At 40.5% G+C, this 26834-nt stretch overlaps 1 protein-coding gene across 1 annotated transcript in view; it reads right to left on the bottom strand.

Annotated features, from left to right (window-relative positions):
• EPAS1 (endothelial PAS domain protein 1) overlaps positions 1–26834 on the bottom strand; it is a 78894-nt gene that overhangs the window by 26747 nt on the left and 25313 nt on the right. The window contains exon 2 of the mRNA XM_027723379.2: positions 9869–10059. Coding sequence (XP_027579180.1) covers positions 9869–10059 — 191 coding nt within the window. The remainder of the gene's footprint in view (positions 1–9868; positions 10060–26834) is intronic.

Raw genomic sequence — 26834 nt, 5'->3', positions numbered from 1 at the left:
TTCCTATAGAGTATGTCTAAATAGACCTCTCCACTCAATAAGAAGACATCTGTTAACACTACTTCTAGAAGAAAAATTAGAAAACCTCTCCTTTGAAGTCGTTCTGGGTAAATCCATCTTTCATTCCATAAATCTCAGTATTCCTCGGAAAACCACAGATCCATCCCACTTTTTCATGCGCAGACATCAGAACTCCCTGTGCTCCACTCCACCACACTCCGACAAGCTTCGTCACCCCTCTACACTTCTCCTGTCCCACAAGGAGGAGAGCCTCAGATTCTGGTTATGTCTCAGATGTTTGCCTAGGCAGACTCATCTTACACTTTTTTGGGGAAGGACATGCCACCATTGAGCTGAAATCTAAGGCCATGCTAGAACATTTATTACAGTGCTTTTTTGTTTTTGTTGTTGTTGTTGTTTTGTTTGTTTGTTATAAGCTTTCCTGGTACTTTTTGGTTGCACTGTCACAACAATTGATGGCACTGCGATGCCCTCAGCTATGTGCTTCATTCACATGGCCCATCTCCTGTGATGGGAGGCAGTATGTAGGCAAAACTGCAAGCAGGGAGGAAAAGGGAAGGCACTGCTTCTCCTAATACCAGTCACTCAAGAGTCCGTTTCCCTTCTATGCTTTTAAACATGTTTCAGCTCCATGAATAAGAAGCTTTCATGGGGTGATTTGCAGATGACTAGTATAGAAAAATTCCAGTGTAGGAGCTGGCCCATTAATTTCTTTATATGTTTTATGTGAAACTTCTGGAACTATTTTTTTTACAAAACTATTTACAGATATTGCATCTGGTCTCTGTACCTCAGACATGCTGTGGTGAGCTTATCTTTACAGTTTTGTCAGTTAGCCTGCACATTTGTTATCAGTCATTGCAAATATATATCATTGTAAGGCTCTGAATTTGGGAGGGGAAAGCCAGCAAACGAAGCAAAAAAAAACCAAACAACCATGGCCTTGTGAGACAACAAGGGTTTAAGTACTGTCTAGATCAAAGGTGCTCCATAGCCCTTGGCAATAAGGATGACATAAGAAGAGCTGCATCAATTCTGTTCTGTGTCCCTTCCTGGTGGCACAAGAGTGCTCCAGGCTGGCCCCACCACCAATTTTGCTGCCCAGAGGTTCCAGTTGTAATTGCATCAGCTTTACTCACAAGAACAGTGGCACTCTTAAACAAGTTTCTTGGAGAAGCTGCTCTTCTTTGTTGGTTTAATGTTGCAATTTCAGCATAAAGTTTTTTGTTCTATAGCAAACATACTGTTAGCACTTGAGAAAAGTCTTTAATTCTTGTTATTTTCTTTCATGAAACAGTACATTGATAATTTCCCTTCTCTTTCTTATTGAAATACTCATTTTGGGGAGAAGTCTAGAAGCAGGAATGGAGTATTGCTTTGTAAAACATTATTAGAAGTGGTTTGGGTTTGGTATTTTTTTGGATAAGGAAGAGGCTGAGCCAAACTAGTGCAGTTTTTACTTTGAAGTATTAATGAGTTATAATTAAAGGCTAAGTTTGATCTATATAGCTCCTGCAAGTACGTCTGCTAGTGCCTAAGGATGGACTGCAAGCAAATGCAGAGGGATGAACACTTGCAATGCAGAACCCACCAAGCTCTGTTGGAACAGATGAGTGGTGACAAAAACAATGCTGGCTGCTGCTGCTGCTGCATCCTCCTGTTCCTCAACATCCCTCCCTAGCAGCAGCCCATCACCCATCATGCAAACAAGGGAAGAAATGGACTCAGCCCTGGAGCCATGGGGAGCACTTTATCACCCTTTGCTTCTCAACACGACTGGTGGGTAGCAGGGAAAAGAGGACGTTCTCTGGGGATGGCCAGCACAGGCTGGGGATTTATCATTTCATGTCCCTGCTCTGCAATTCTAGCTACACACACAGGAGCCAGTTCCTCCTCAGTACAAAGCAAATGACTTCAGGAAATTACATCAGAACTAGCATTTAAAATACAGAAAATACACAATAATATTATTTGAATAGTATGCACTTTGACCATAATGACATTTAGGGAAGGAAAAAAAAAAAAGTGGGGAAAAAAAAAAGAGGTAAGTGACCATCTGCTCCCAAGCTTGTTTCTGCTGCGTAAAGAATGTCAAGGGTCTTTTTTTACTTTTCCGGAAGCAAACAAATGGTTTATTCAGCAGGGATCATGGCTATAGCCCAAGACAATCAGCCAAGTGTGGGTTCAGAGAAAAAATGACTTTTCAGCTCTAACCCCAGACCCTCCTTTCCATTTTTTTTTCCCAGCTCATTAAGTTTGCATTAACAAAACATGACCATTCAAAGGCAGGAAGGCTATTCAAAGCATTTGTATTCTTAAATGCCTCCAACAGTGAAAGACAAACACTTTACTTGTATTATCAGATGATTAAGTTTGCTTTTCCATGTATATAAATTATATTACTTATACAAACACACACAGAGGACATAGGATCACTCACATTAGGGCTGCAGGTTCAAACCCTTAATGTCAGAGCTGAGCACAGCACTTAAAAGATACAGTCAGCTTTAAAGTACGTGGTTAAAGGGGTTTGTGGGATCAGAATTCGACTGTTTTTATTAAAGTTATCTTTGTCCAGCTGGAGTCATCTGTAATGTGGACTGAGAGGAGGTAGGGATGATTGTGCTGCTGTGCACCCCATCTAACATAACCACAAATCACGACCAAGTGTTCTGCGGACACCTTCCAGCTTCCCCGGTAACTCAATAAACCCCACTGCACCCCATCCTTTTTTCTTAGCAGCCCTGGCCACAGCAGGAAAAGGGGAGCTGGCAGATACAGGTTTCTTGCAGTACTTAATAGCGGATGCTCACATTTCAAAGACAGAGCAGCTGTAGCAAGGAAAAGTGTAGGCACTATCGGGCTGGTACCTCCAGGAGCCACTGTGCTACTGCTGCCCATCTATTCCTTGCCTGTCCTCCATGAGCAGCCCCCAGCAGCCTACCCTGTGCAGTTCCAGCACTGGGGGACACACCAAAGGTGCTCATGCCTTCTGCTGTTTCCAGGTTCTTTATGGTGATTGTAAACAAGAGTCCCAGAAGGTGTCATCTGTACTAACCCCCTGAAGCATATCAGCTACCTGAGGATCCTTAGTCTGCAGCAAAGAAATATGCTGGGCATCACTGTGGTGGCCCTAGCGTGCCCTGTATCAGGTAACTTGGTATAATTATAGTAATATAAATAATAAATAGTAGTCCCTCCTATGTCTGCAGTCTCAGCATTATGGCATGTTCCCTTTCTCCTGTGAAAACTACTAGCTAGTAATACACAGAGGGTTTACACACTTTAGGAACTGACACATCAGAAGCAATTCAGTCACTGCCACTAACAAAAACCTGGTTGGCTTTAGAAAGACTCTATTTTGAAGATGAAAAACAAATAAAGGCATGGCTACTGCAAGCTCTTCCTCAGGAAGGATCCCTATTGTCTTTCACTTTGCTTTAAATTTTCTTCATTAATTTACCTTGGGGTTGGACTGGGGCATTAGCATAAGAAAATTCAGCTTCAGATGGAAACTATTTGAGAAAGCTGGGACCAAAGGGAAGTGGGAAGTAAGCAAGAGAAGCTGAGGGCAGAACTTCAGCCTTTGGTTTCCAGTAGGTCTGAGGTCACTTTATCGAGACAGCAGCACCCCACGTAGACTTGCCAGATTTTCCAGGTCTTCAAGAAAGGTAACAGTGGGACTCAGTTTATACTGACTTTTTTTTTTCTATTTTTTTTTTTTTAGCATTGCTTTTCAAAATAGTTGGTAACTGAATTTTGAAATAAGGATGCCTTTTTTTTTTTTTCCCCCTAAAACTTTTTTCATCTCCCCTCTACAAAGGGGAGTACCTCAGGTAGGGCACCACGACAGTATAGCAGGGAGACTGGACTGCTAATAGGTCATTTTACGTATAAGTTAATAGCACATTTAGCAGAATGAAGTGCTGTAATATATTGTTCATATCACAGCTACATTGATGGAGACTGGCCAAGACGGTGTTCATGTTACGCTGTGAAGCCTACACAGGAGGAGAATCCCTGTCTAGGTGACATCAGAAGATGTTGAAACATGTCAGAAAGCCTCAGAAAAGTGCAGTGGTCTCCCTGGGATGCCTGTTAGAGCTACAGGAGAACCCAAAAGAGATCAACCATGTCTCATGTCCCAGCATTTGAAGGGTCATCCACTGTTCATATTGCCCTAAGGCAGCATTATTACTGCAGCAAATTTTGATACAGTATTTTTCAGTCCATGTCTCAGTCTGTATTGAATTTTGATAAGTATTTATTTTGATAAATTTTCTAACGACCAAAGTAGTAACTATTTATTGAAAAGAAACTTTGAACTGTGATAGCAAATGCTTATTGCAGTGTTTATAATAACCTTTTATGCTAAAAATAGCTCTTGTAAACAAGCTTTGATTAATTCCCACTGTCAGGATGTGCACTGTTCCCAAGTTTAAGAACACTTTTTCCGTAGATGCTTGCTCATTTCCTTCAGTCCAACCTCTTGGAACGAGTCTGAAGGCTCAAAAATCAGGCTCTCCTTACAAGAAACAAATGCCCAGGTATAAACAACCTCCTAGCAAACAGCCTATATTCCTCTTAACACCTTTGATCTGACTCAAATGGGCCTTTTTGGTTAGTTCAGAGGTAGATGCTGATAACATGTGTTTCTACTGGAGGTCACACAGTCACCTGCACAGAATTTTCCTGGATTTGTCTCTCATCCTGGTTCCTATAAGTACCAGAAAGCCACTTAGATACTGTGCATAACAGATACCAGGCTATAGCTGCCACTCCAGAGGGCTGTAAAAACTGCCTGACGCCAGCAGCCAAAAGTTAGGGAAGATCTAACAGCAGCTTCATCCTGCATCAGAGAGAGCAGTTTTGAGACAGTCTTGTCTCTTCCTGGTTTCTTGTTTTCCGCCAAAGGAAAGCAACTGATTTTTTCCCCTTTTTTTCTGTCTTGACAGGGCAGTACATCCTGTTCAAGGGGATATTCTCAACGTGTTCAATAAAAGCTTCCAATTTAGGTACATCAAGAAAAAGCTACTCTTTAACTTGAAGCTTCCTGAAGGGCTCTTATCTCCAAGTGCACAAGCAACTTGGATAAAGAGAACACTCATGCTAGTGTCATTTTGACTGCAGAGTCTATATCTAGCCAAATCATTCAGATGCTGCTCCCAGAAAGTTGCTTCAAGTCCTACAGCCATCGGTGTTGAATGGCAGGATACAGCACCCCATCAGACCAGGTTTTAAGACCCATGGGACCTTCTGGTGCACTTTCCCTGAATAAGGACACCCCTTTGAGCAGCTGAAGCACTCAGCACCTGGCTCCACTCTCATTCTTAGCATCACTATAAAACTATTTTTCTAATTTAATAAAAGCAACGAAGTAGACATGCTATTTTTAAAGCACTGTTTTATGCCACAATGTTCTGACACTAGATGCAGTTTGTCCAGACATTCAAAAACAATGCCCACACCAATTCTCCCCACAGTTTGTCCTCTTGCTTAAAAGCCTAGAGAAAAGCTATTTTTTCCCTTCTGCTCCCTGCTGGCTTTCCGGCTCTGTTGTCTCCCTCCCTTGAAACAACTTCACACTGGCTTCCTTGTGGCCTCCCTTCTCCCAAACAACTTCCTGTCTGCTTCCCTGTTCCCTCCCCATTTCTGCTGCTGTCTGCCTGCACAGGAGCAATTCCCAGCCTGTTTCCTTCGCTGGATTTCTGCACAGAAGATACACTTGGGTGGCCACACAATTGGGATGGGATTAAAGCAAGCTGATAAAATTGTGTTTGCCTGATTAGCCTGATTAAAAAGTCCATAGTCCTGCCACACAGAAACTCACCGGTACCAAAGAGTTCTGGTTCCTGTAATGCCTTTAGCATCAGCATGGTTCAAATAAACACTTAAAATTATTGACACTGCATATACAGGCTTCCTGAAATGGATTCTCTTCTTCATATTCAGACAAAAAGAGAATATCTGAGTCAGCCTTAGCAACTGTCATGATGTTAGCTGTTAACCAAGACAGCCATTCTTTAGCAAAAGCCAGTTATTCCTCTTTTGCCATCTATTAACCCCCCTAAAAAGCATTAGCCTAACTTACTAGCTACACTAAAAATAATAAGGGAAAAGTACTGCTAACAGTTTTTTTGACTGAACTGAAGAACTTAAGATCTGAAGTCCAAAAGCTCCACTACTGATAAGCATCAGAATGCCTATTTTCAGCAGTAACTTTATGGGATCAAAACCTTTACTTGAAATGAACAAAGATCAGTTCTAAATTTATCCCAACCGTTTGAATGTGACGATGGCAAAAATGTATTATGCCAAGAGAATTAGGAGACATCTTGAAAAATATTTAAGATTATCATAATTAAATATTTCTACTTAGCATTCCAATTATACTGTGTACTGTTCTGTGCACAACATGGAAACAGTATTATAAAGCCATTGTTTCAGTTTGCTTCCTGTGATACTAATCTCAATCAGGCCGTCAGACGAACAGCCTGCATTTCTAAATGTTAAAGGCTTCCTCTCCAACATTCCCACACAGAATTGCCTACTGTGAAAATCAAAGGGAAACGTGTTACTAAGTAAAGCAGCAACTTTTATAAAGCAAAACCTGGTATTTTTTACCCTTTTGAACTCTGAGATATACAACCAGCTATTTCCTATTATGATAGGATACAAGGGCCAAGCTTGGGCCCTGCAACGCCTGCAGGAGATGTGCACCCTGCAATCCAAAAGTCAGGATTTTTGGAGGCACGTAGCAGGAGAGCTCTCAATGAGGGCTCAGATTCAGGGGCTCTGCCATTCACCTGCTGGAAGAATGTGGGCATAGATTTCCCTAGGTCTTGGCTTCCCGACAGATAAATAATCATTATGCAGACACAGCTAGTAAAACAGCCCAAGTTACACAAGTGAAAAGCCCTATTCCGAGTCAGGGAATAATAGGAAGGGGCATGAGACACTCAATGCCAGTAGACTGAGGCTGGCAAGTTGCCTGCGGCCATCTCTGAAATCCCATCTGGAGCATCAGCTTGCAGAAAAATGAGGGTGCAGTCCTGGGAAGGGCCTTCCTTTTTCTGCTTCAGGCAAAAGTGCCTTGAAACGGAGAGATGTGTTTGAGAATCAAGCCCACAAACAGTAATACAAAATAAAATCTGGTGTTCTGGAAGGTTTTTATAGAATAAATAAGAGAAATGCTAATCAAGCAGCAGCTTTTTTCTCTACTATAGTTTGAAGCATTTTTCAAGCTGCACTTCAAGCTTCTTTTAGTGACACTGTATGTATATAAAAATGCAGTAAATGTTATTTCAATGTCCTAATTAATGACAGAACAAGTACTCTCACTTTACTCCAATATATAATCCAGCCCAAATAATCTGGGAGCCCAAATAATCAAAACAGTTTCGATAAAGACAAAAGGGGGTTTTCAGGCTGGGATGGGCATTTGCTTCTCATGTACCTTCACGTTCCCACCTCCCAGTTCACCTGTCATAGACGACACAGTATCCTCCATGCTCCCCATCAGTCAAATCAGACTTCTCAAATGCAACAACGAATTTATGGCTAAGTTCCAGGGTGCTAAATATGCACATGAAACCTTTGCAGCATCTTTGCTTGGGGCTCAGAAATTGTCTAGAGCAAAAGCAAGAATTAACGAGCACAAACATCACACAAGCCCAGTTTCCATCTTGTTTCACGCTTGCCAAAGCATGATAAGCAGCAAACCTCTTCATCTGTGAGCCTACAGTTGCATCAAAAACCTACCACTCTAAATTAAATTGGATGGCCTTCTAGTGAAAGCCAATGTCCTTATAAAGACTGACATTTTTTAGAGTTCCACAATCAAAAATATAAAATGTAACTTAAGTATTAGCTATACTCAGAGTAGTAGATGAGCAGCAGACATGGTTTTCTGGCTTGAGTTCTTTCATTTAGATGTATTTTTATTATCAGAAAATAATACCCAAAATTTCCTGAACATCAGTCCCCTTAAAGTACCCTAATTTCAATTCCTCAGAATAGAAGCGTCAAAGACTTTGAAACTGATATCTACAATATCTCTGCTATTTAAAGATGCAGCCATGGGCGAATCTGCACTTGACTAACAACACAAATTTTAATGGGAGGACTTCAAGTTAATATTTAGGGGGCGTTAATATTGGGGAAGTGAGTGCATCAGGCTTAAGGCTAAGGAAAGAACTAGCATAGAGAAAGCATGAAATATTAAAGCACAGCCTGTTGCTACTGTAACATTTTATTTCCAGATTCTTTTCTAACTGCTGGGTACTGGTGGTACTTCAAGAAAAGCTGCATGAATCACATTGTTTTTCAAAGACTGTCACAGAAATATCCTATCTTTATATGTATGTATGAATATTACATATACATACTGAGTTCTCATCACTATCAAATAATATGAGTCTAAGCCTTTAGACTACAGAAGCATCAAAATAAATGTTTCATCTGTAGATTTTTTCCTCACTGAGAAATGTAAACGTATTTGAAAAGTTCACTTTAATCTTCACAGTTGAGCAAATGTATTTTTCTGATGATGACAATATCCAACTATTTCAGGTCAATTTTCACAAGCATACAAATTATTTATTTTATATGTTACAGCCTTTCAAAAGTTTGCTTTTCCTATGCTGGGTCAGTCTCTAGTTCATGCCACATAAATATCTGAAGAACTGCAGCTTTTTTTTTATGAGAAAGTTGCTAACAAATTGGCTTGCTGTATGGTAAGTTAAGAACATTTACCTACCTACGCAACTTCTTCAAGTATTAGTTACATGACGAAATCAGAGATGATTTCCAAACGCTGTTCAGCAAATAAACTTTACTTTTCACAGAAGTACATGTTAAAACCACATTCTATAAGCAAAGATGAAAATACCTACATTTTATACAATAGTCTTTAGCAGAAGCCAAAAGCGCCACAAAAAATTACAGAGCACACAGAAGTAGAACTGAATTTGCCATAGATTTCAGACTAACCAACAACAAACCAACAGCACACTCATCCACAAAATGGGATACTTCCTAATAACATTTATCAAAATAATTGCTATGGCACGACTCAACTTTTCTGAAAAGAGGAAGTGCAATCATGACCTTATTCGGAGTTTTGCCATTAATGAAGTAAAAGATGAAATTTTGGGTTTACCTTTCCCAAACAATGCAGGCGTTGTTTCGCATTCTTAACACTTATAGGTCACTGTGTGAAAGTTCTTCTGGAACATCAGTTGTTTTCATTGATGTTACAGGCTACTCAAGCCACAGATTTTCACCAAATGATGATTCAATTATAGGGGCAAAATAAGAATGTTGCTGATTTGATCAGTTTTCACAGGCTATAAAAATCATGCTCATTTACATTTCCTACTAGTCCAACATGAGCAAGACTCTGATTACATAGAATCCATTCACATCAAGTATTTAAAAGTTGTTTTAGCTATCTTAGTCTACCTTGTCATAAACAATCTACATACTATTTATTGCCAGTGGTAGCACAATTAGTCCTTTCAGACAAAGTATTGGACCCCCAGAACTTCCCAGCTGCTCTTTGAATGTGATGGCACAAAGATGCTTGCCATGCCAAATCAAAATTTATTTCTTTCAGCATGGAAGCTTAAGGTGCATGTTTGAATTCTGATTAAACTCTTAAAAGCTTAAACTCTTGTAACTGAGCTTAATAAATCACATTCAGGAGTTCTGCGAGGTTTTTTAGAGAGGCAAAAACCCTGCACTAGTTGTTATTTTGGTAACCCTGCGCTCAAAGAAGAGCATGCACAATCTTACCAAGGTGCCATCAACTAGCAATAAAAATTAACTTCTTTTAGCCAGGTGTTACCTGAAGACAGAAGCTTATGAGTCCGTAGGAAACTGATTGCCAGGCGCATTATGGATGCCTTGTCCAGGTGGGAGCTGATGTTGTGGGGCAGAGGCAGCTCATGTGCCAGTTCATAGAAAACTTCGGTCTCTTTGCTTCTTCTGCATCTTGCTGCATCTCTTGACTTCTCCTTCCTCCGTTCGGAACTGCTCCTGATAGGTAAAGAAGAGAAAGGAAAAAGCACTTCTTGAAATGCAATTCACAACTTGAGAGGCATTTATGAGAGTTTATATTCTCAGCAATAAATCCATTCTGTCCAGTGGTTTAAATCAATTGGTCAGAATTTAGTATCTATTTGCTCCTTTTAAAATAGGAATTAGGAGAGGACTGTCACAGCTGGAAAGGGCTCTGGTTCTACACAAATCAGCCTTTGAATGCCCTGAATTCCCACTGAGTGGGAGGACTGAGATCTGCCTTAGGCAAGAGATTCAAAATGAAATGGCAAACTATTACTCCTGGGATTCAGGAAACATTAAAAATAATTTTTTTTATTTGTTCAATCTAAATTTACTTACTCTGGGATGGGTGGCAATCCATTTTAAAGCTAGAACAATAACAGTGTATAGGACTGTGTCATAGATATTACAATGTTGTAGAGCTTCAATGGCTATACACCACATTAAAATAAAAGTAGTAATAGAATATCAAACTGTGTTGGTCTGTAGAACTGTCTCAGCTCTTAATCCAACACTATTCTGGAAAAACACCTTTCCTTGACCATAAAGGATACAAAATGGGAAAGAAAATACTGTTGCTTGCAAGATAGTCCTCCTTTCTAGAAGTTATTCTAATTAAATCACCATGACTTCATTTTCTATGAAAACAGATTCTTTCTTGAGTAAAATAACATGACCAATAGAGCTAACTGCCTTAAAACTCCACAGAGAACAGAAGAGCAGGAAATAACAAAGGGGAAGACATTTTATGAAGCAAGTATGCAAAATTAAGCCACCGAGGGACAAAGTTAAATTTAACATGTGAGAAACACAGGAATACATTTATCAGGATTCTGGAACAGGGCAGTTTAAGAGGGAACTCCACTGACACCAAGGTTCTTTTATAAAGTACAATTCTTATTTTAGAACATGAAGCACCTGAATCCATTCAAAACCATCAGCTATTTCAGCCCCATGTAGTTCTGCTGATACTACAGGTTCCTACACTTGCACAAGTTGAGGAATAAATTTCTTTACAATAGACTCTTGCAGTAGTCCACCAGTGCAAATAGCACTGAACAGCAAATAGCACTGAATAGCACAAAACAGACTGAACAAGGTGTGGAGTAGATCAGTTGCTCTGTTTTTGCTGTTGTGGCTGCACATTCATTTCTAGAATTACCAGCAGCATCTCTCCATTTGCAAGACTCCCAAAAACGAAGCAGCCTACAACCTGCTTTTTCCAACATCAATACAAAATAATGAGCCTATAAACTAAAAATGGATCAACCAAAAAACCCCACCCTATCAAAACAAGGAGTTTCAATAAGTATATTCTGTTGGATTAAGATTATGAGGAAAACAAATATTAATCGCATTACTTAATCCTAGAAACTGTTCCAATCATGACCAGAGTCATGCAAAACTGCATAGAGTAGAAAAATGGTATTAATCCATAGTAATGTATTCTAAAGAAGATGACTGTTTCTTGAAGACCTAGAGATCCTGCAGCAGCTTCTAGCACTGAAACCACTGAAGGTTTCATAAATTAGAAAGAAGGAAAAATAGCCAGGATGTGCACTAAATGCCAAGAGTAAAGTTACAATAGCATGTTTGCTGGGGCCAAACAAGGCTGGGCACTCGATATCATCATCCAAAGCAGGAGTGGGTTCAAAACAGAGCAGTAGAGCCCTTATGCTGCAAAACACATGCTGGGTACGTGTGCAATCAGGTAGGTGCTCATCAGTGGGTGTGCTAATAGGGCAAGGGGCCTCATAAATTCTTAAACTACCTTCTCAAGATCCACGATCAGCCCTCGGCAAACCTTTCACAATTCTTTTTCCCAAGATGACTGTTTTATAACTTGGTCTCTGTTACAGGAGGCATGTGTTGGAGAAGGTCTGTACACATTTCAGTACAGAATGGCAGGATCCAACTTTGATAATTACTTCACAGGTATCCCTGAAGTGAACGCTGACCCACACGAGTCTGAATCTAAAGGATCAGATATTCACAAAGTGACACTGATTCACTACTTTTCTCCTTGCCAAGTAAGAGTCATACTACATCCATGTAATTAAAAAAGTCCCTTCATACAACTGTCCGAGAAGACACAATAGAAAATGCCCCATGTTCTCCTGGGGCAGGTGCTGGGTACAGGGGAGTCATGTAAAACACTTATACCAATGCAACTTTCAGAAATATACTCTCTAAAGAAAAATGTGCCTAAACTGTGCCTATAAAGATGCTAGACTGGGAACAAATCTCAGTTTCTAATTATACTAACAAAATAAATGAGTAGAAACAAACCAAAACCAACAGAACAAAAATTTTGTGGTAATATTTGTGAATATTCTACCGCTTGAAAAATTTAACTTGAATCGTCTAAATCTAGATGCCACAATTTTCACATTAGAACCAACTTGGTCAAAACAAAATCCAGTCCCTCCTCATTTAAATACAAAACTTTGGGAACCAAGGAAAAAGCCAGGTCACAATTTATGCAGTAAAAACAGGTTATATAAGAGACGATCTCTCATGACATCATTCTGGCCACAAAGAAAAATATTTGATTTTGCTAACCTCTGTAAATATAATTTTGAAGTGTGGCTAATGAAACAAGCTGGTTTCGTTAACCATGGGTTGCTCGAGGTTTCTAATAACTTATGCTATGAGCAGAGGAAGATTTTCTTTCTCTCTGCTGCAGATGCTTTCCCTCAACACTGCTTCTGACTGTCTTGCTCAGGTTCTCTACAGAGAGACATCATAGTTCATTACACACCTCACAGGAGCTTTCTCACATCAGAAAACAAGTGGAGGAATCAGTCTGCCTGTGCTTTCAAAAGACTTTTTGCTTGCCCATTGTCATTTTAAATAAACAAACAACTTGCTTGTTAAGCATTTCCCCCTGTGGCTTCCTACACCTCAATTTCCCCCACATCTTCCCTCACTCAGCACACCCTCGAGTCTCCTTGTTATTGTAGACAACCCAGGATAAAGCACACCGAGATCCAAAACATCCCCAATCCCACTTCCCCCCAAGACATCCATTTTGCTTGCTGGCCCTCACAGGGATGCCCATCTTAGAGACAGTCCTGTGCTTACTCATCCTGGTTGCAAGTGCCTCCCAAAAATGCAGTTAAGTGACAGAATTCCGCAAAAAGTAGTATTTTCATGGTTTTCACTTGCACACCAGAGGCAACTCTCTCTGCAGTTGTTCCCATGTTATGCATTTCACCCCAGGTGAGGCCGGACTACCTATAAGCTGGAGAGTGACAATGTGACTGCCTAACAACCTGCCCGACTGAATGCCAGGAGGAAAGGCCAACCCCAAACCCTCTTCACACATCATTCAGGCAACAGAGAAAAGGCCCAAGCTCTAGCTAATTTATGAATCATTCCCTCCTAGCACATAAACCACCCACTTACGTGGCAGAAAAAGAGCACATGCCTGCGTCATTGCTTGGAGAAAGCAACACAAGCAGAAACCTCACTCACCCAAACCTTTGACAAATTTTAGAAGTGCAGAGGGGAGAGAGAAGAAAGCCACCATGAATCAAGCCACCCGTACACTGGTCCAGGGCCCAGGGGTACTGTAGGGGAAGACTCCTTGGAGCACCCCGACCCTCACTCCTTCAGCATTACTGTTTCCAATAAAAAAACAAGAAAGAAATGGAAAAGCTCACATTTCTATTGGAAATAGGGAGACTGAGCTGAGGAATGGGCCTGGGGACTCCATCCAGGATTCGGCTATGTAGAGGGTGGTCGGGAGACTCAGTGAGAAGAAATGGGGAGGTGCTGCTTCCCAGCAAGGACTCTCTCAGGGCTGCTGGATGATGCTCTGGTGCCACAGTGCTTACAGGTGTGCAAGTCATAGAGAATGGAAGAGTTAAGGCAGCACAGGCAGTTCCCTGCCACAGAACACAAGTACGGCACTGTACCCTCAGGACAGTTGTTTACATGATTTCCCACTCCCTTCTGGCATTCTTAGTCTGCACTCTGAAAATAGAATTTACAGGCCAACACATATGAGATGACAAACAACTGGCAAGTATTTGCCCTCCCAGGTGAAGCTTTCAAATTTTCAGAAGCAGTTCTCCATGCTTCTCCCAAGAACCCATACACTGAACCAGTCCCAAGGCTACACCCATGCACAGGAACCGAGCATGAAATCCAATGGTTGAAGGCATCCAAAGCGATGTAGGAATGCCCTGCATGGATCCCAGAAGCCATATTCCTATCCTCTTGCTCATCTCCAGCAGGCCCTTGCAACACAGCTTCACTGAAATAGGTGGAAATGCTTGCACACAAAGGTCTTGCACATCTGAGGTGAAGATCATAATCTGCCCACTGCTGTGGCAGCTCCAGGCTCCAGTAGCCAGGAAAAATGCTGAGGCAGCCAACCCGGGCTGGGGGCCGCGCTGCTGCCACTGCCCTCCTGCAGCATCGCTAAAAGGCACCAACAACCCAGAGACAGGAGGGATCAGTCCAACGAGTGTTTGGGCAAACAGACCAGCCCCTGCATTGGGAGCTTAGGCACAGGTATACAGCGTCACTCAAGGATCTGCAGTCAGGTTAGGCACCCACACAACCCTCCTTGGCTCAGCAGACAGGGACTGACCTGAGGTTTCAGTCCTCTTTCCACTGACTGTGACTGTGGTTGCTCTCTGCCGTTGCAATCCTACCAGTACTTTGCCTCCACCAGTAACCCCTGCCCACTTCCTCCACCCGTACATCTCCCTGGTCCTTCCTGTAGGCAGTTACCCTGCTCAAAGCCCTTGGTACCCACTCAGCTGATGGCGGTGCCAGGTCGTCAGCTTCAGTGATCTTCCCTTCTGTCAAGGACATTGGTGGCGTCCTCTAAGCTGACGGAGGGGACTTGCCAAGACAGCAATCTTCTCCTCAGGGTTTCACCGCTCTTCACAAGTCCGTATGGGTCGATACTCAGGTTGTGTACACACACACTTGCTTAAGATTCAGCAGTGCACCAACTGCACTGAATTACACTCCCACCTTGTAGGTTCCAGATCACAGAAGCTTTCAGAGAAATTGTAATCCACACCTCGCAGAAAAATACCTTATACATAACCCGGTAGCCTTCACTCGTACATACACACTGCGTGACACGTTCGGACAGCTCTTTGAATTACACAGTGCACATTGACTCGCTTGAGTTTACTTCATTGGTGACCCTTGGACTTTGCTTCAAACTGCCATGTATGCAAGCTAGTAAAACAACACACATATTACTTTATATCCAATGGCTGGTTATTAAATGTTTCTAGCTTCAGCACTTTAAAGGTCAAGAATCCACAGAATTAAGTTGTCACATGAAATTTCTGTAGTAAATGCTCATTTCAAATGGTTTAAAGGTAAAGTTTCAAATGCTAACTTGCAGAGCAAGAAAAATACATTTTATGGATGCAAAGATAAGAAAATACAGTACAAATAAATGAAAAAAGATCAGATGCTTAGCATAAAAAATATTTTCCAATTAAAACCTGTAAAAACTCAACAAAAATATTTTAACAGGCAGTACTACCTTAGATAACAACGAAGATTTATTTCAAACCAGCAAATGCATTTTTTGCTGTGTTTATATTTTGCATTATCTTCTGCTTGGCAAATCCCTACATTATTTGAACCAGGATAATTTTTAAAACTGAGTTTTGCTGACTGTGAGGCAGTCCATAGCTATCTCAGAACCACACCACTTGACTGCCCCAGAGATGTGCTTGCAGACACCAAGCAACCAGCAGTCATGCTTACTTAGCCTTAAAATTCCTTTTAAAAGTATTTGTAACCATTCTACCTGACAAGCAGTTTATTCTGGATGACATGCTGTGCTTTTGAAAGCTCCCTCCGTTAAAGTAATAAAAGTAACCATTGGTAAATAAAAAGTGCTAGAAACAGCAATTTACTCACTCACCAGGAACTTGGGCCAAACTATGAAAGCTGTGAAGGAAACCCATACACAGTGCCATGTGTATGTGCATACCTCTCTCCAGTGAAAATAATTACTTCTAAAGTCTGAGAAGACACCAGATGCCCAGGTTCAGCACAACAGCAAAAGCAAAAGGAAGGGGAAGGACATAGAGTTATTTTTGGACAGAGAAAAAAAACTACCCCACCAATTTGAAATATGTGGAGGGCTCATGGAGGGCAAGTGCTAAAGCAGTGTTGCTGCCCACTGGGATACGGTACCCAGTACACAGACAGAACAAATACAAACAATGCCAAAATAGAGAATTCATTAATAAAGGAAATGAGAGTTCGAAGGTAACAAGAAAGGCTACTAACAGAAAGGGCTATTACAAAAATAAGGAAATGAAGTATCTTCCACCCTTCCTTTAAAGCTGCCCTAACTTACAGTAACTCACCACCAACTCCTTGGCTTGATTGAGGGATTTCTTGTGTTTCTGTACATACTCATTAAATAACAAATCACTGCTAGTTCAGCAAAGTTTGAAATCTACTGCCATATGTGATGGAATTCCTTCATCTAAGTTTAAAACCAAAGGCTAGATGAGGCCTAAATGAATACCAAACTTTTGGTGACTTCAAACGTATTTATTATTCACTAATTCCATATCACCCTAGGACCACCAGAGCTGACGGTAACACATCCAGGAATAGGCTTCCTGAACAGGGAACATATCAGCTGTTTAGACAGGATAAACTCTATATGTACTTTAAAGCCACACATAAGACTATAATTTCTCCAGTGTCTGAAGTTCTGATGGTACCTTTAGTAGTAATAATTAAGTTGTACTGGATTTGTATTTTATTTGTTTTCATTAACATTTCTGGCACTTTTTTCTGGGAAAAAAAAAACAAACAGAAAACAAAACCGTGGTTCTGAGACAAAAAGCATTATACCTATACAGTTTTAAAATGTTTACAGCACTAGCATCTTTTTTATACCACTAGCTACATTTAATGCAGCTACTAAAAGAAAAATACTTTGCAACTGAAGTTGTCACAGCAACTAAGTAGTACTTGGGGAGTTCAATGTTGCAAACCACACTGAGGCTGCAGGAGCACTTACATTTCTTCAAAGCATTTAGGTTCACAATATGTCAACAAAGTCTGATAAATTTAATCATAGTAAGCAAAACAACATCTACAGGATTTATGTTCTTCCGTTTCTTCTCTAGTTTATGAGTACCTTGAACTTGAGAGATAAGTATTAGGATTTCGGCAGCCATTAATCTGTTCCTGGATTATTTTACGATGCTTCGACTGCAGCCTGTCCCGCAGTTGCCACGCCAGCACAATCCTGGTACCTCAAAGGATGTGCCAAGCACACTGCAGCTGGGGTAAGGCACAGCCTCATGGTACTACAAAAGGTCCAAGGCATGCAGAGATGCCTCCAGGCTGCTGTTTGATCAGCTGTTAGAGCAGGTAGAGGCACTGCCTTTTTGCCTTTTCAATCCATTCCCTGCATTAGGGCCAGATGACTTTTCTTCTGGCTTAGTTTTCAGGAAGAGCAGTATCATGCTCCAAGTCACTGCATGCTCAGCAAGCCCCAGTGCTGGTCACAAAGGGTCAGAACAACTCTGGATCACTCTTGTAAAGCTGCTGCGGCCCACACCTAGAACAGGTCAGTGAAACATGTCCTCCATTTTCTCAAATATTAAGGAAATTTGGGGAGAAACAAGCAGCCCAGTGCACGGTCAAATCTCAGAGGAGCAGCATATCATCTCAACTCAGTCTTCCCTCCCCAGAGCGGTTTTGCAGTACTCTGCTCCATCAAGATACTGGATCATGGATTCTTTCCCTGTGGCTATTAGCTCTGATACCAGCCAAGATAAGGCAGGCTTCAGAAATAACCTGCAGACTAAAAAAAAGCCCACCACCAAACTCACTAAATAATACAACAGACATGACTGTTTCAACATTGGCCAAAACTGAACTTGCTTTCAAACCAGCCACATTTTTTGTTTGGGTGACAAATGTACCACTCTGCTTTTCTCCGGTTTCCACTTACACATTCTCGAGTCCCTGCAACACAGCTATCACTGGAATTGCACTGGGCCAGGATAAGGTTATGACAATGCACAACCTGAGATGTCTATCAATGATTTGTGTTTGAGAGATCACAGATCCTTATCTTGTCTCGAATTACTTGTAGTAATCAGTCAGTTTTGACAGCTAATCTAGAGGTCCATACATATTGTTGCTCAAAGGCTCAGGAGGTATTGCTAAGATCTGTTTTCAGATAACTCAACTATTTACCTACTCTAAAAAACACATACCAAAGGATGTGCTTTATCTCTTCACCAGCGGGTTAAAGCTAAAGGTGAGTGAAGTGCAATCTGCAGGCTGGGGGGCATGGGGGTGTCCAGAAGTTAAATTCAAAACCAGCCTCATTTTTCAGATGGAGCACCAACCACATCCCAGCCCATACCACACCACAACCCAGCATTATTTTTTCAAGATGGTGCAACTGCAGGTAAACAAGGACAATTTTTCAATTAAGCTTTACTTCAAGCCTAAGGGACAAACACTGCCATTGTACGACTTTACTATCAGTGGTATGTGTACCTAGGCTTCAGCCTCAAACCCACTCAACTGTAACCAGTCAAGAGGGTCTTGCTGAACACTATAGACAAATCCCAAGTTCTAATGCTGTGTTATGCCTTGGGCAACACCCACTAACACTTGTGGGTGAAAACCCTGGTGCTTCTGCAGGTTTGGACCAATATGCCGCGACATTTTAGCTCTCCATGCTGGCACATTTGCTGACACACAAGGGGCCTTTGTGGGTAGGAACAATGAGAGAGGCGTGCACAGCTCAGGAAAATGGGTGGTGACCACCAAGGGCTGGAAAAAACCTCTTTCAAAGGACGGTCTTTGAAAACATTCATTACACCCCACCCAGCTATTTTCACTACAATATTTCAGTACATAAAAACAACACAGGGAAAATAAACAGCCCACCTTTCAATATCTTGTAGGTTCTCCAACCCTTGAAAAGAAATCAGTAAGCCATAAACACAGACATCTTCATCAAACAGCCATTTAAGAGGTCTGCAAGCATCCACCAAAACCTCCCTGCACCACTTTTCTTCTCTCATGCATCTCCAGGCTCTCTATATAAGCTGACACATCTAGACATCTTAATTTTCAGAGTAATCAAAATTTAAAAGTGTATTGACTAGTAAATAAGTGATAGCAAGCAAATGTATTGGCTCAATTTTAAAAATTGCTATAAAAGAGAACAGTCCACCACAATGGATTTCGGTTGTGATGTTTTTTTCTGCCAATTTCAGCTAGAACTAATAAAATACTTCAGATAAAACAACGGCAAGACAGAAAAGAGGCAATAAAGTCAATCCATAATGAAATGGGTCTCTGAAATCAGCAGAGAGTTGAAAACTGGAGGCCAGCCTTTGAAGGTATGGAGGCCATGCTCTCACAGAGGCTTGTCTCCATCACAGTCAGCAAGGTTACCAACAGAGCAAAGACTGAGCAGGTGAAATCCCCAGCCTCGGGAACACAAAAAGAGCTCCTTCTTCTAAGGCTTCGGGCTCTCTCTGACGATGCCCTTGATAGCACCCTCAGAAGTTCAGTATATAAAAACAGTGGAGCATTGACAAAGGATATTCGGTCACTTCGTACGACTTTGTTTCAAGCACAAGGTCTCTGTACTGGATGCTCTAAAGACTGCAGTGGTGGCACACACCAACTCTAATTTAAAATGTCTCCTTTAGAGAACGTTCAAAATGACTGTTAAAATTACTTTCCAGTGTTGTCTATTAATAAGTCATATCTTGTCCTTCCAAAGTGTCAAATCTTCTAATAATAAAGTTAAGAAAATAAGTCTTGCAATAAAATCTTTATTTACCGAGCCTCCTTTGCTTTTTGGATCTTAATTATTTTAACGTGCCCTTGGTTTTGGTGGAAGTTAACAGTTTCTCCTTCACTATCTCTTGGCGACTTGTAGCCACCCACAGTAAAATGATGGGTATCCAGAAGGAAAAATTGAACAGCCATTTCTCTGGCAAGCAGGGAATAATAATTCTTGAAAATAACAATACAAATGTTTTAAATTTTGACTATTCCATGTAACACAGTTTCCTCCACTTCCTGCATCAATGATCAAGTGCAGATTCTGAGAGTCAGGCTACATTTTCTGCTCTCTGGGTTGTGGGTTTTGCCTGTACAAACATCCTGGGACACAGCTCATTCTTAACCCTTGCTTTTTTTTCAGAGAGTTGTTATTTTATACATTTGATTTTTAATTGTCTGTTTCCTCTTAACTAAGTAATTGAGTAAACTGGAACAGTGATAACTCTGCATGCTGTGATTTCAAGTTCTCATTAGTATTCAAGTCTGCCACTAGTTTAAGTTCGATAAAACTTGAACTTCGGTAGTTTGAGCTGGGGTAAATTGTATTCTTCACTTACTACAAGGGAAAAGGATTGTACCAAAGAGTCAGGCTACTTCAGCTACCTGGCCAGAAAACCAGCAGTCATTTCGGCAAAGTTAGGCAATTCCTCTAACTTTACAGCTAAAATCAGAGCCTGGAGTGATGTTATCTAGGGGCAATCAGTACCACCAAAACACATACCTTCAGTTCATGGCAAAGACGTGAGGAGCCTTCTCACTATTGACCTGCCTGTTGGCACCCACTGCTGTGGCAGAAGCCGGAGGGACACTGAAACTGTGGTACTTGAGGAAGAAACAATTGTGGCCTCTTCACACTCAACTGCAGTATTTCAAATATTTTAAAAATTTTAAGGCTTGGTTCTGTCGAGAAACAGCACTAGTTCTTCTGACACATCACCCTGAATAATTACTTGCTAAACACAAACTTTCAAAGGGAACTGCTATAAAGGCAGTCTGTGTTGTAACACAAAGTAAATAACTACAATCAAAGGATGGTTACTCTAGGTAAAAAAAAAAAAAAAAAATAAAAAATAAAAAATGAAAATGGTAAGCAGCAAAGTTAGGAAGTAAGTCTGTATGTATACAAAGGTAAATTCACGTGGTCACATTTCTTCATATCTTCTGGTTTTTACTTCAGAACTATGAATTAACATGTAAGTATCTTGACATTGTTCCTGCTGGAGCTTTTATTCTTAATGGTAAGCAAACAAGGTACATATGCATATATTGGGCCTGATTCTCATCTCCATCTTGGTCCCATCACCCCATGAGGTCAGGAGGTAGGAGTCAACTTTAATAAATTCTGTTTATGAAAAATGTAGGTAGGTAAAAATCAATTATTCCAGAAAGGAAACTAGACTTTGTTTCATTTGATACAATCCACAGATGTCAGTTTACTTGACAAGAAACACGTTACAACCAGGTAGGCCTTGGAGATCTGTCAGAACTATGCATCTGTCAAGGGTGTGGTACCTCAATATTCACTGCTTTGATTCTAACTATATAGCAACCAAATTTCTGACAAGAAAGCCAAAGATGCTCATGCTGAAATGCATGCAACTGTACCAGTACACATGTAAGTGGTCACAAATTATACAAAACAGACAGTACTTCCCAAGGCAGGGGTGAGGGTGTTCTCATCTCAATAACTACCAACGCTGTTTTGTAAACATACTTGTGCCTCCTTACAGCAGCTCTTGGAAAACAATTTTTATTCCTCTTGTCTTTTCTCTAGGTTATAAAACTTAACCAACTCAACTGCACTTTTTTCCAAAAACGAACTGCTTTCTCAGAAAAGGCCAAAAAAAAAAAAAAAAAAAAAAGAAAGAAAGGGAAAAGAAATTAAGGGAAAATAGAAAAGAAGCTGCACTCACTGCCAAAACTGATGATCTTGTTATTAGAAAACACAACTGGGATGGTACAGAAGCCAAAGCTGAGGTACATTGAGAAACAATCATACCACAACCCTACCCCAAACAGTAGTGCAGAGGAGGGATGAGGCAGGCGCAGAGAGAGCACCACGTACACATGTTGATACAAGCTGAATCCAAAAGGTAACATCGCTTCTTGCACTAATATATTCTTTTGAACTGTATTTGTATGGCAGTATAGCTAGGTATGTCTGTACAGAACATGCTGCTGTGGCCAAGAGTAGTTATAAAAACATTCTTACCCCTTCATAGACAAGAAAAAAACCCCTAACTCCTTTCCTACAGAACAGGAATAAATATTTAACTTCTACTGGAATAGACTTATGGTACTTGAAATACATTTAAGAATTAGAAACCTGTATAATACAAGGCATAAGGAAAACAAGTCATAATTAAAGAGCAAGGCATAATACATCAAATGGAGTCAATCTAAATTGTGCAAATATGACTTAACTTGATTTAAATTTGGTTTTAGTCAATGGTACACTTAAAAAATAACAAGCCTTAGAGGAATACACTTCACTTACATACTATTGATTTTATTCCTGATTTTAAAAGATTAGTTATTCAATATTATACATAAAAATCACCTATATAAATTTTCTTCCCTGTTCTTATTATCATTTCTTCATACAGATAATAAACTTCCACCAATTTCTATTGATTTTGAAGAAAACTTAAAAACATTGTGAAAAATCTCCAAGGACTTGGACAACAACAGTTACTACCAGAGCAAACACATACTGGTGAACATTTCAATCACAGTTTCTCCACTTAAGAGGAATCCAATATCTCAGCTTACTGACGAAGAATCAAATTGGTGATTTTCATAACTGATACTAAATAAAGATTTATTATCTACCAATAAATGTTTACCATAGCTGAGAAGAGGTTGTTTAGCTTTAACCAAGAAAAGCCTGATAAAACTCTTCTGAAGACACAGTAAAATCATTCCACAATGTAATAAGAAAGAGAAGAGTCTCTATCTGCTATATTTTCAATTAAGCTGCAAATCAGAGTGAGGTAGGGTGTAGGCCTGTGCCTCTGCAGACACAGGGATTTGGTTCACTGTGATTACAGTATGTTTTATTAAAAACCTGGATGAAGATTTGTTTCCCTGAAGCTCTGGCTTGCTAACAGCTCTGGGAGAATGATGAATGACAGCATTAAGCCTCATCAGCCCAGAAATGAAGAATGCCAACAACTTGTCTAACCTGTAGATCAGAGGTTGCAGGATTCACTTGAATTAATACGATTTGAATCTGCGTATTTCTTTAAAACAACAACCTGACCAACTTAAGCAACTTTCAAGGATGGAGAATCAAAGCGAAGCCACTGCAACATTTAGAAGGTTGCTCTACTGGTCAATCATCTTCACTGTCAAAATATTTGTACAGATTTTCTTTTTCCTCCATAAGAATTTCTTACTGCCTATTTTTAAAAGTCTGAAGTTATTTTGGGCCAACCCAATACCACTTGCCTTTCAGCCTCTGTTTCATACTCTGAAAAAATCTCCTAACCAACAGGTCTTGCATCACAGATATGTTCTGTGCAGAAACTAGGTGCAAATTCAAAAACAACATTTAACATGAGAAAACGTCAGGCCAAGCAGGAAAGAATGCAGAACTGCAAACTGGAGTTTGGCCAGAGGCGAGAGGAGAGACAGAGAAACAAGCAAGATAAGCTATGGGGTTTAGGGAGATAAAACCCCACACACAAACACCCCTCACCCCAGTTCCCAGAAATACAGTGTTTGCGTCTACTCTAGTGAATGCCATTTCTTCTTCTGCCTTACACATGTACCAGCCACAGCAAGTCATTACTTAGGTGCTTTCACAATTACACCATTCACTAGTACTCACTGTCACACACCGTCAGTACTCACTTTGCCAGGCACAAACATTTCTACAGATGGGTTGCTCTGGACAGTAAAAACCAAAGGGTGGCTGCAGGCAGCAGCTGCAAAGCCCGTCTCAAAAGTATTTCTCCCATGTTTTTGGAAGCTGCAGCTATTTAAATTATCATCTTGAAATGTTGAATTCCTCACTTCCTCATTTTAGCATTAAAACCAAAGCAGCAACAAAACGATGGGGAAAAACATCCTTGATGTGGGATGTCCCATGCCTGACCCATCAGACTCCAACTCAGCAGGGATCCAGTACTAACACTCATCCCCACACACAAACAGGGAACCCAAGCACTTGAAGGAGGAAAAAAACCATCTGAAATTCCATCCAAACAACGGCAATTGTGGTGCAAAGAAAGAGGACATAGGGAGACACAGCAGAGTCCAGGACTAAGGACTAGCCTGCAATACTACAAAGTCTCCCCTCCCCAAGCACTTCTTTGAGGGATTACATCACACCTGTCCCTGGGATCAATTCTCACCTAAGCACATCAACTTAAATGGAGTTATCCCAACTTGTATGGATAGGAGATCAGAACACAGTTCTTCAAAATAAGTTTTATTTTATATTCTCTTGTCTTGTGTCAATGCCAATAAACAGGAAATACTTTGCTCTCAGATTCCTCTGGGACATGTCACACTTCTTCCACCAGATGAGCTACTAGGATGCAGTAACTGTTCAGCATGGGAAGGAACATCCAGATTTCCACATCTGCTCTGTTAATTGGCTACCAAGAGAGAAGGATAAAGATTAAAAAGAGAAAGTAGGTAGAAACAACAGTTTTGGAAAAAGTTTAAATAAAACAAGGGTTATGCATGGAAAAAAAGTAACCCTTTCTACAAGTCTATCACAAAAAACAATGGAAGTTTCAAATAATTCCACAGGTCCAGAAACAATGAATCTCTAGCTAGTCTGCGATATAGAATTTCCAAGGTCTCAATACAATTCTATTTCACGATAGAAAACCTGATAAAAGTATTGAGGACCATTTGAAATGAATATCACACTAAGGAAAGTAAGAACGACCATGAACAGAGGTCCATTAAATGATGTTCTCTTCTACACAGAGGCCCAAAGCATGGAGAGAACTGGAAACCAGATTTTTATCAAACCCTCTCTGGAGGAAGTAGATAACATAATTCAGAAAATGGGAGAAAGATCTGGGAGTGCCGTCAGGAGATTCAGGGAAAGGAAAGGGAAAGCACACAACCAGAAAAAATCCCATGAATGTAGAAAGGTTTCGAGACCATGGAAAATATTTCCAAGTGCAGAGTCTAGAATTAGATAGAGAGAAGTGGAGAACTTTTCACCCTAAGTGTCTTGCTTCACAGAGGGGAAAAGGTACCAGTGTGCCTGAAATACAGGAATATCTGGACTCTGTTAAGTCCTAGTTAAGCAAGCACAGATCATCTTAATCAAGCTTTGGGAACTGTCAGGAGGACAAAAATTAATTCGGTTTAACTTCACGAATAACACTTTTTAAGAACAAAAGGACCCAGCCCGTGCAGTAGCTTTGTCAGCCTGATGTATCCAGATTTAGTAGATGAGAAATGGTCTATAGAATGAGCCACTTCTCATTTCCACAAGGATACTGTAGAGAAGAGGAAAAGATACTGCATAAAAACTTTAAAGAAAATACATCTTCTATTAAATGGTACCTTCATACAAACATATATGACTACAACTGTACAAAAACAACTCAATCCTCAAAAAAAAAAAAAAAAAAAAAGAAAATCTAGAATAAACCTTACGTCAGGATCTATTTTCTGTTTGCTCAAATATTTTTCCCGTGCTGCTGCCCACTAATTTGCTCCATCCTCACCTCTGGGAAGGTCCTGTGGCTGTTTGCTCAGTGAGCCCCATGCTATCCCTTGCCCATTCAAGACCATTCCCAGCTGTTCTGAGAAAGGTATGTGCTCCTCTAACAAGGATAGCTGTCCCATGAAGCAGAGACAATTTCATTTACTGAAAAGCTTGTTCCAATTTGGTCCGAATAAACTTCTTTTCATGGCTGTCTGTCCAAATATCTCAAGTCTTACATGCTTTATCTCTGGTCCAACTGCTCACCTAAATTACCTAAAAAGGCTAATTTTCTAGTGTGCTTCTGGCACTCACATCACAGACCAGGAGGTGTTGAGCCCTTGCAACCTCCTCCCTGAAGGTGGATGGAAAGTTCAAACTAGAGTTTAGTCTAAGACTAGCCATCCTGAGGATTTAATTCTGCACTAGGGTGCATCTCCTTATGTACTTTACACTGAGTTTTCAGCAGAGACACTATGTACCTAAAGCTCTCAATCATTCATGCTGCCGATTCAGCAGTTTTATGATCTACCTCTCTATTTCACTCTGTCATCAGGGAGCTGGGGACCATTTTCTGCAGTGAAATTGCTTTGTCCAACATCCATTCATACCTCCAAGACCACAAGTAAGGAAATATGACAAACACCAGAGCTACCCCTGTATCTACTTGCACATCGGCATTCACACGCTGGCCTTTGTTTCTAAACGAGCAGCAGTTTTGCTACTCCATTTTGTTCTCTGATGTTTTTGTTAACCAGTGTGTAAACACGGTGCCAATGCATTGCTCTGCTTTGCTTTCCAGCTATGGTGATACAGCTTTGATGTTACTTACCAAAGTTTTAATTCACTGAAGTTGCATTTAACATGCCATGAACAGAATCACCTTGTGCATCACATCCTACCTGTCTGTTAAAGCCAGAGTACACCTGCTACTCTACACTGGCAAGCAGACCTCTGCCACCATGCTTTCAGGTTATTGCCCTAAATTTGCATTTATATCAGTAAAGCAGAATTTAGGATTTCTTCCGATATGGCATTGCTGTTATTCCATTGTATTGACATCTAGTTATTATGCAACTAAATGCATCTTTGAAGACAACTTTCACCTATTTGACCAGTATTGCCAAAGAACTTAATTACCAGTTCTGCCGTAAACACGTTTTTAATAGAACACTATTTTTCCTCTAAACACTTTGAAGCTGCAGAGGGAATAAAGCATTACCCACAGAATGGACATAAT

The sequence above is a fragment of the Pipra filicauda genome, unplaced genomic scaffold, assembly GCF_003945595.2.
Source record: "Pipra filicauda isolate LSUMZ 115617 unplaced genomic scaffold, ASM394559v2 scaffold51_size4534324_pilon, whole genome shotgun sequence".
Lineage (NCBI taxonomy): Eukaryota > Metazoa > Chordata > Aves > Passeriformes > Pipridae > Pipra > Pipra filicauda.
Note: the sequence above shows the minus strand (reverse complement) of the source record. Positions and strands in the feature narration are given on the sequence as shown.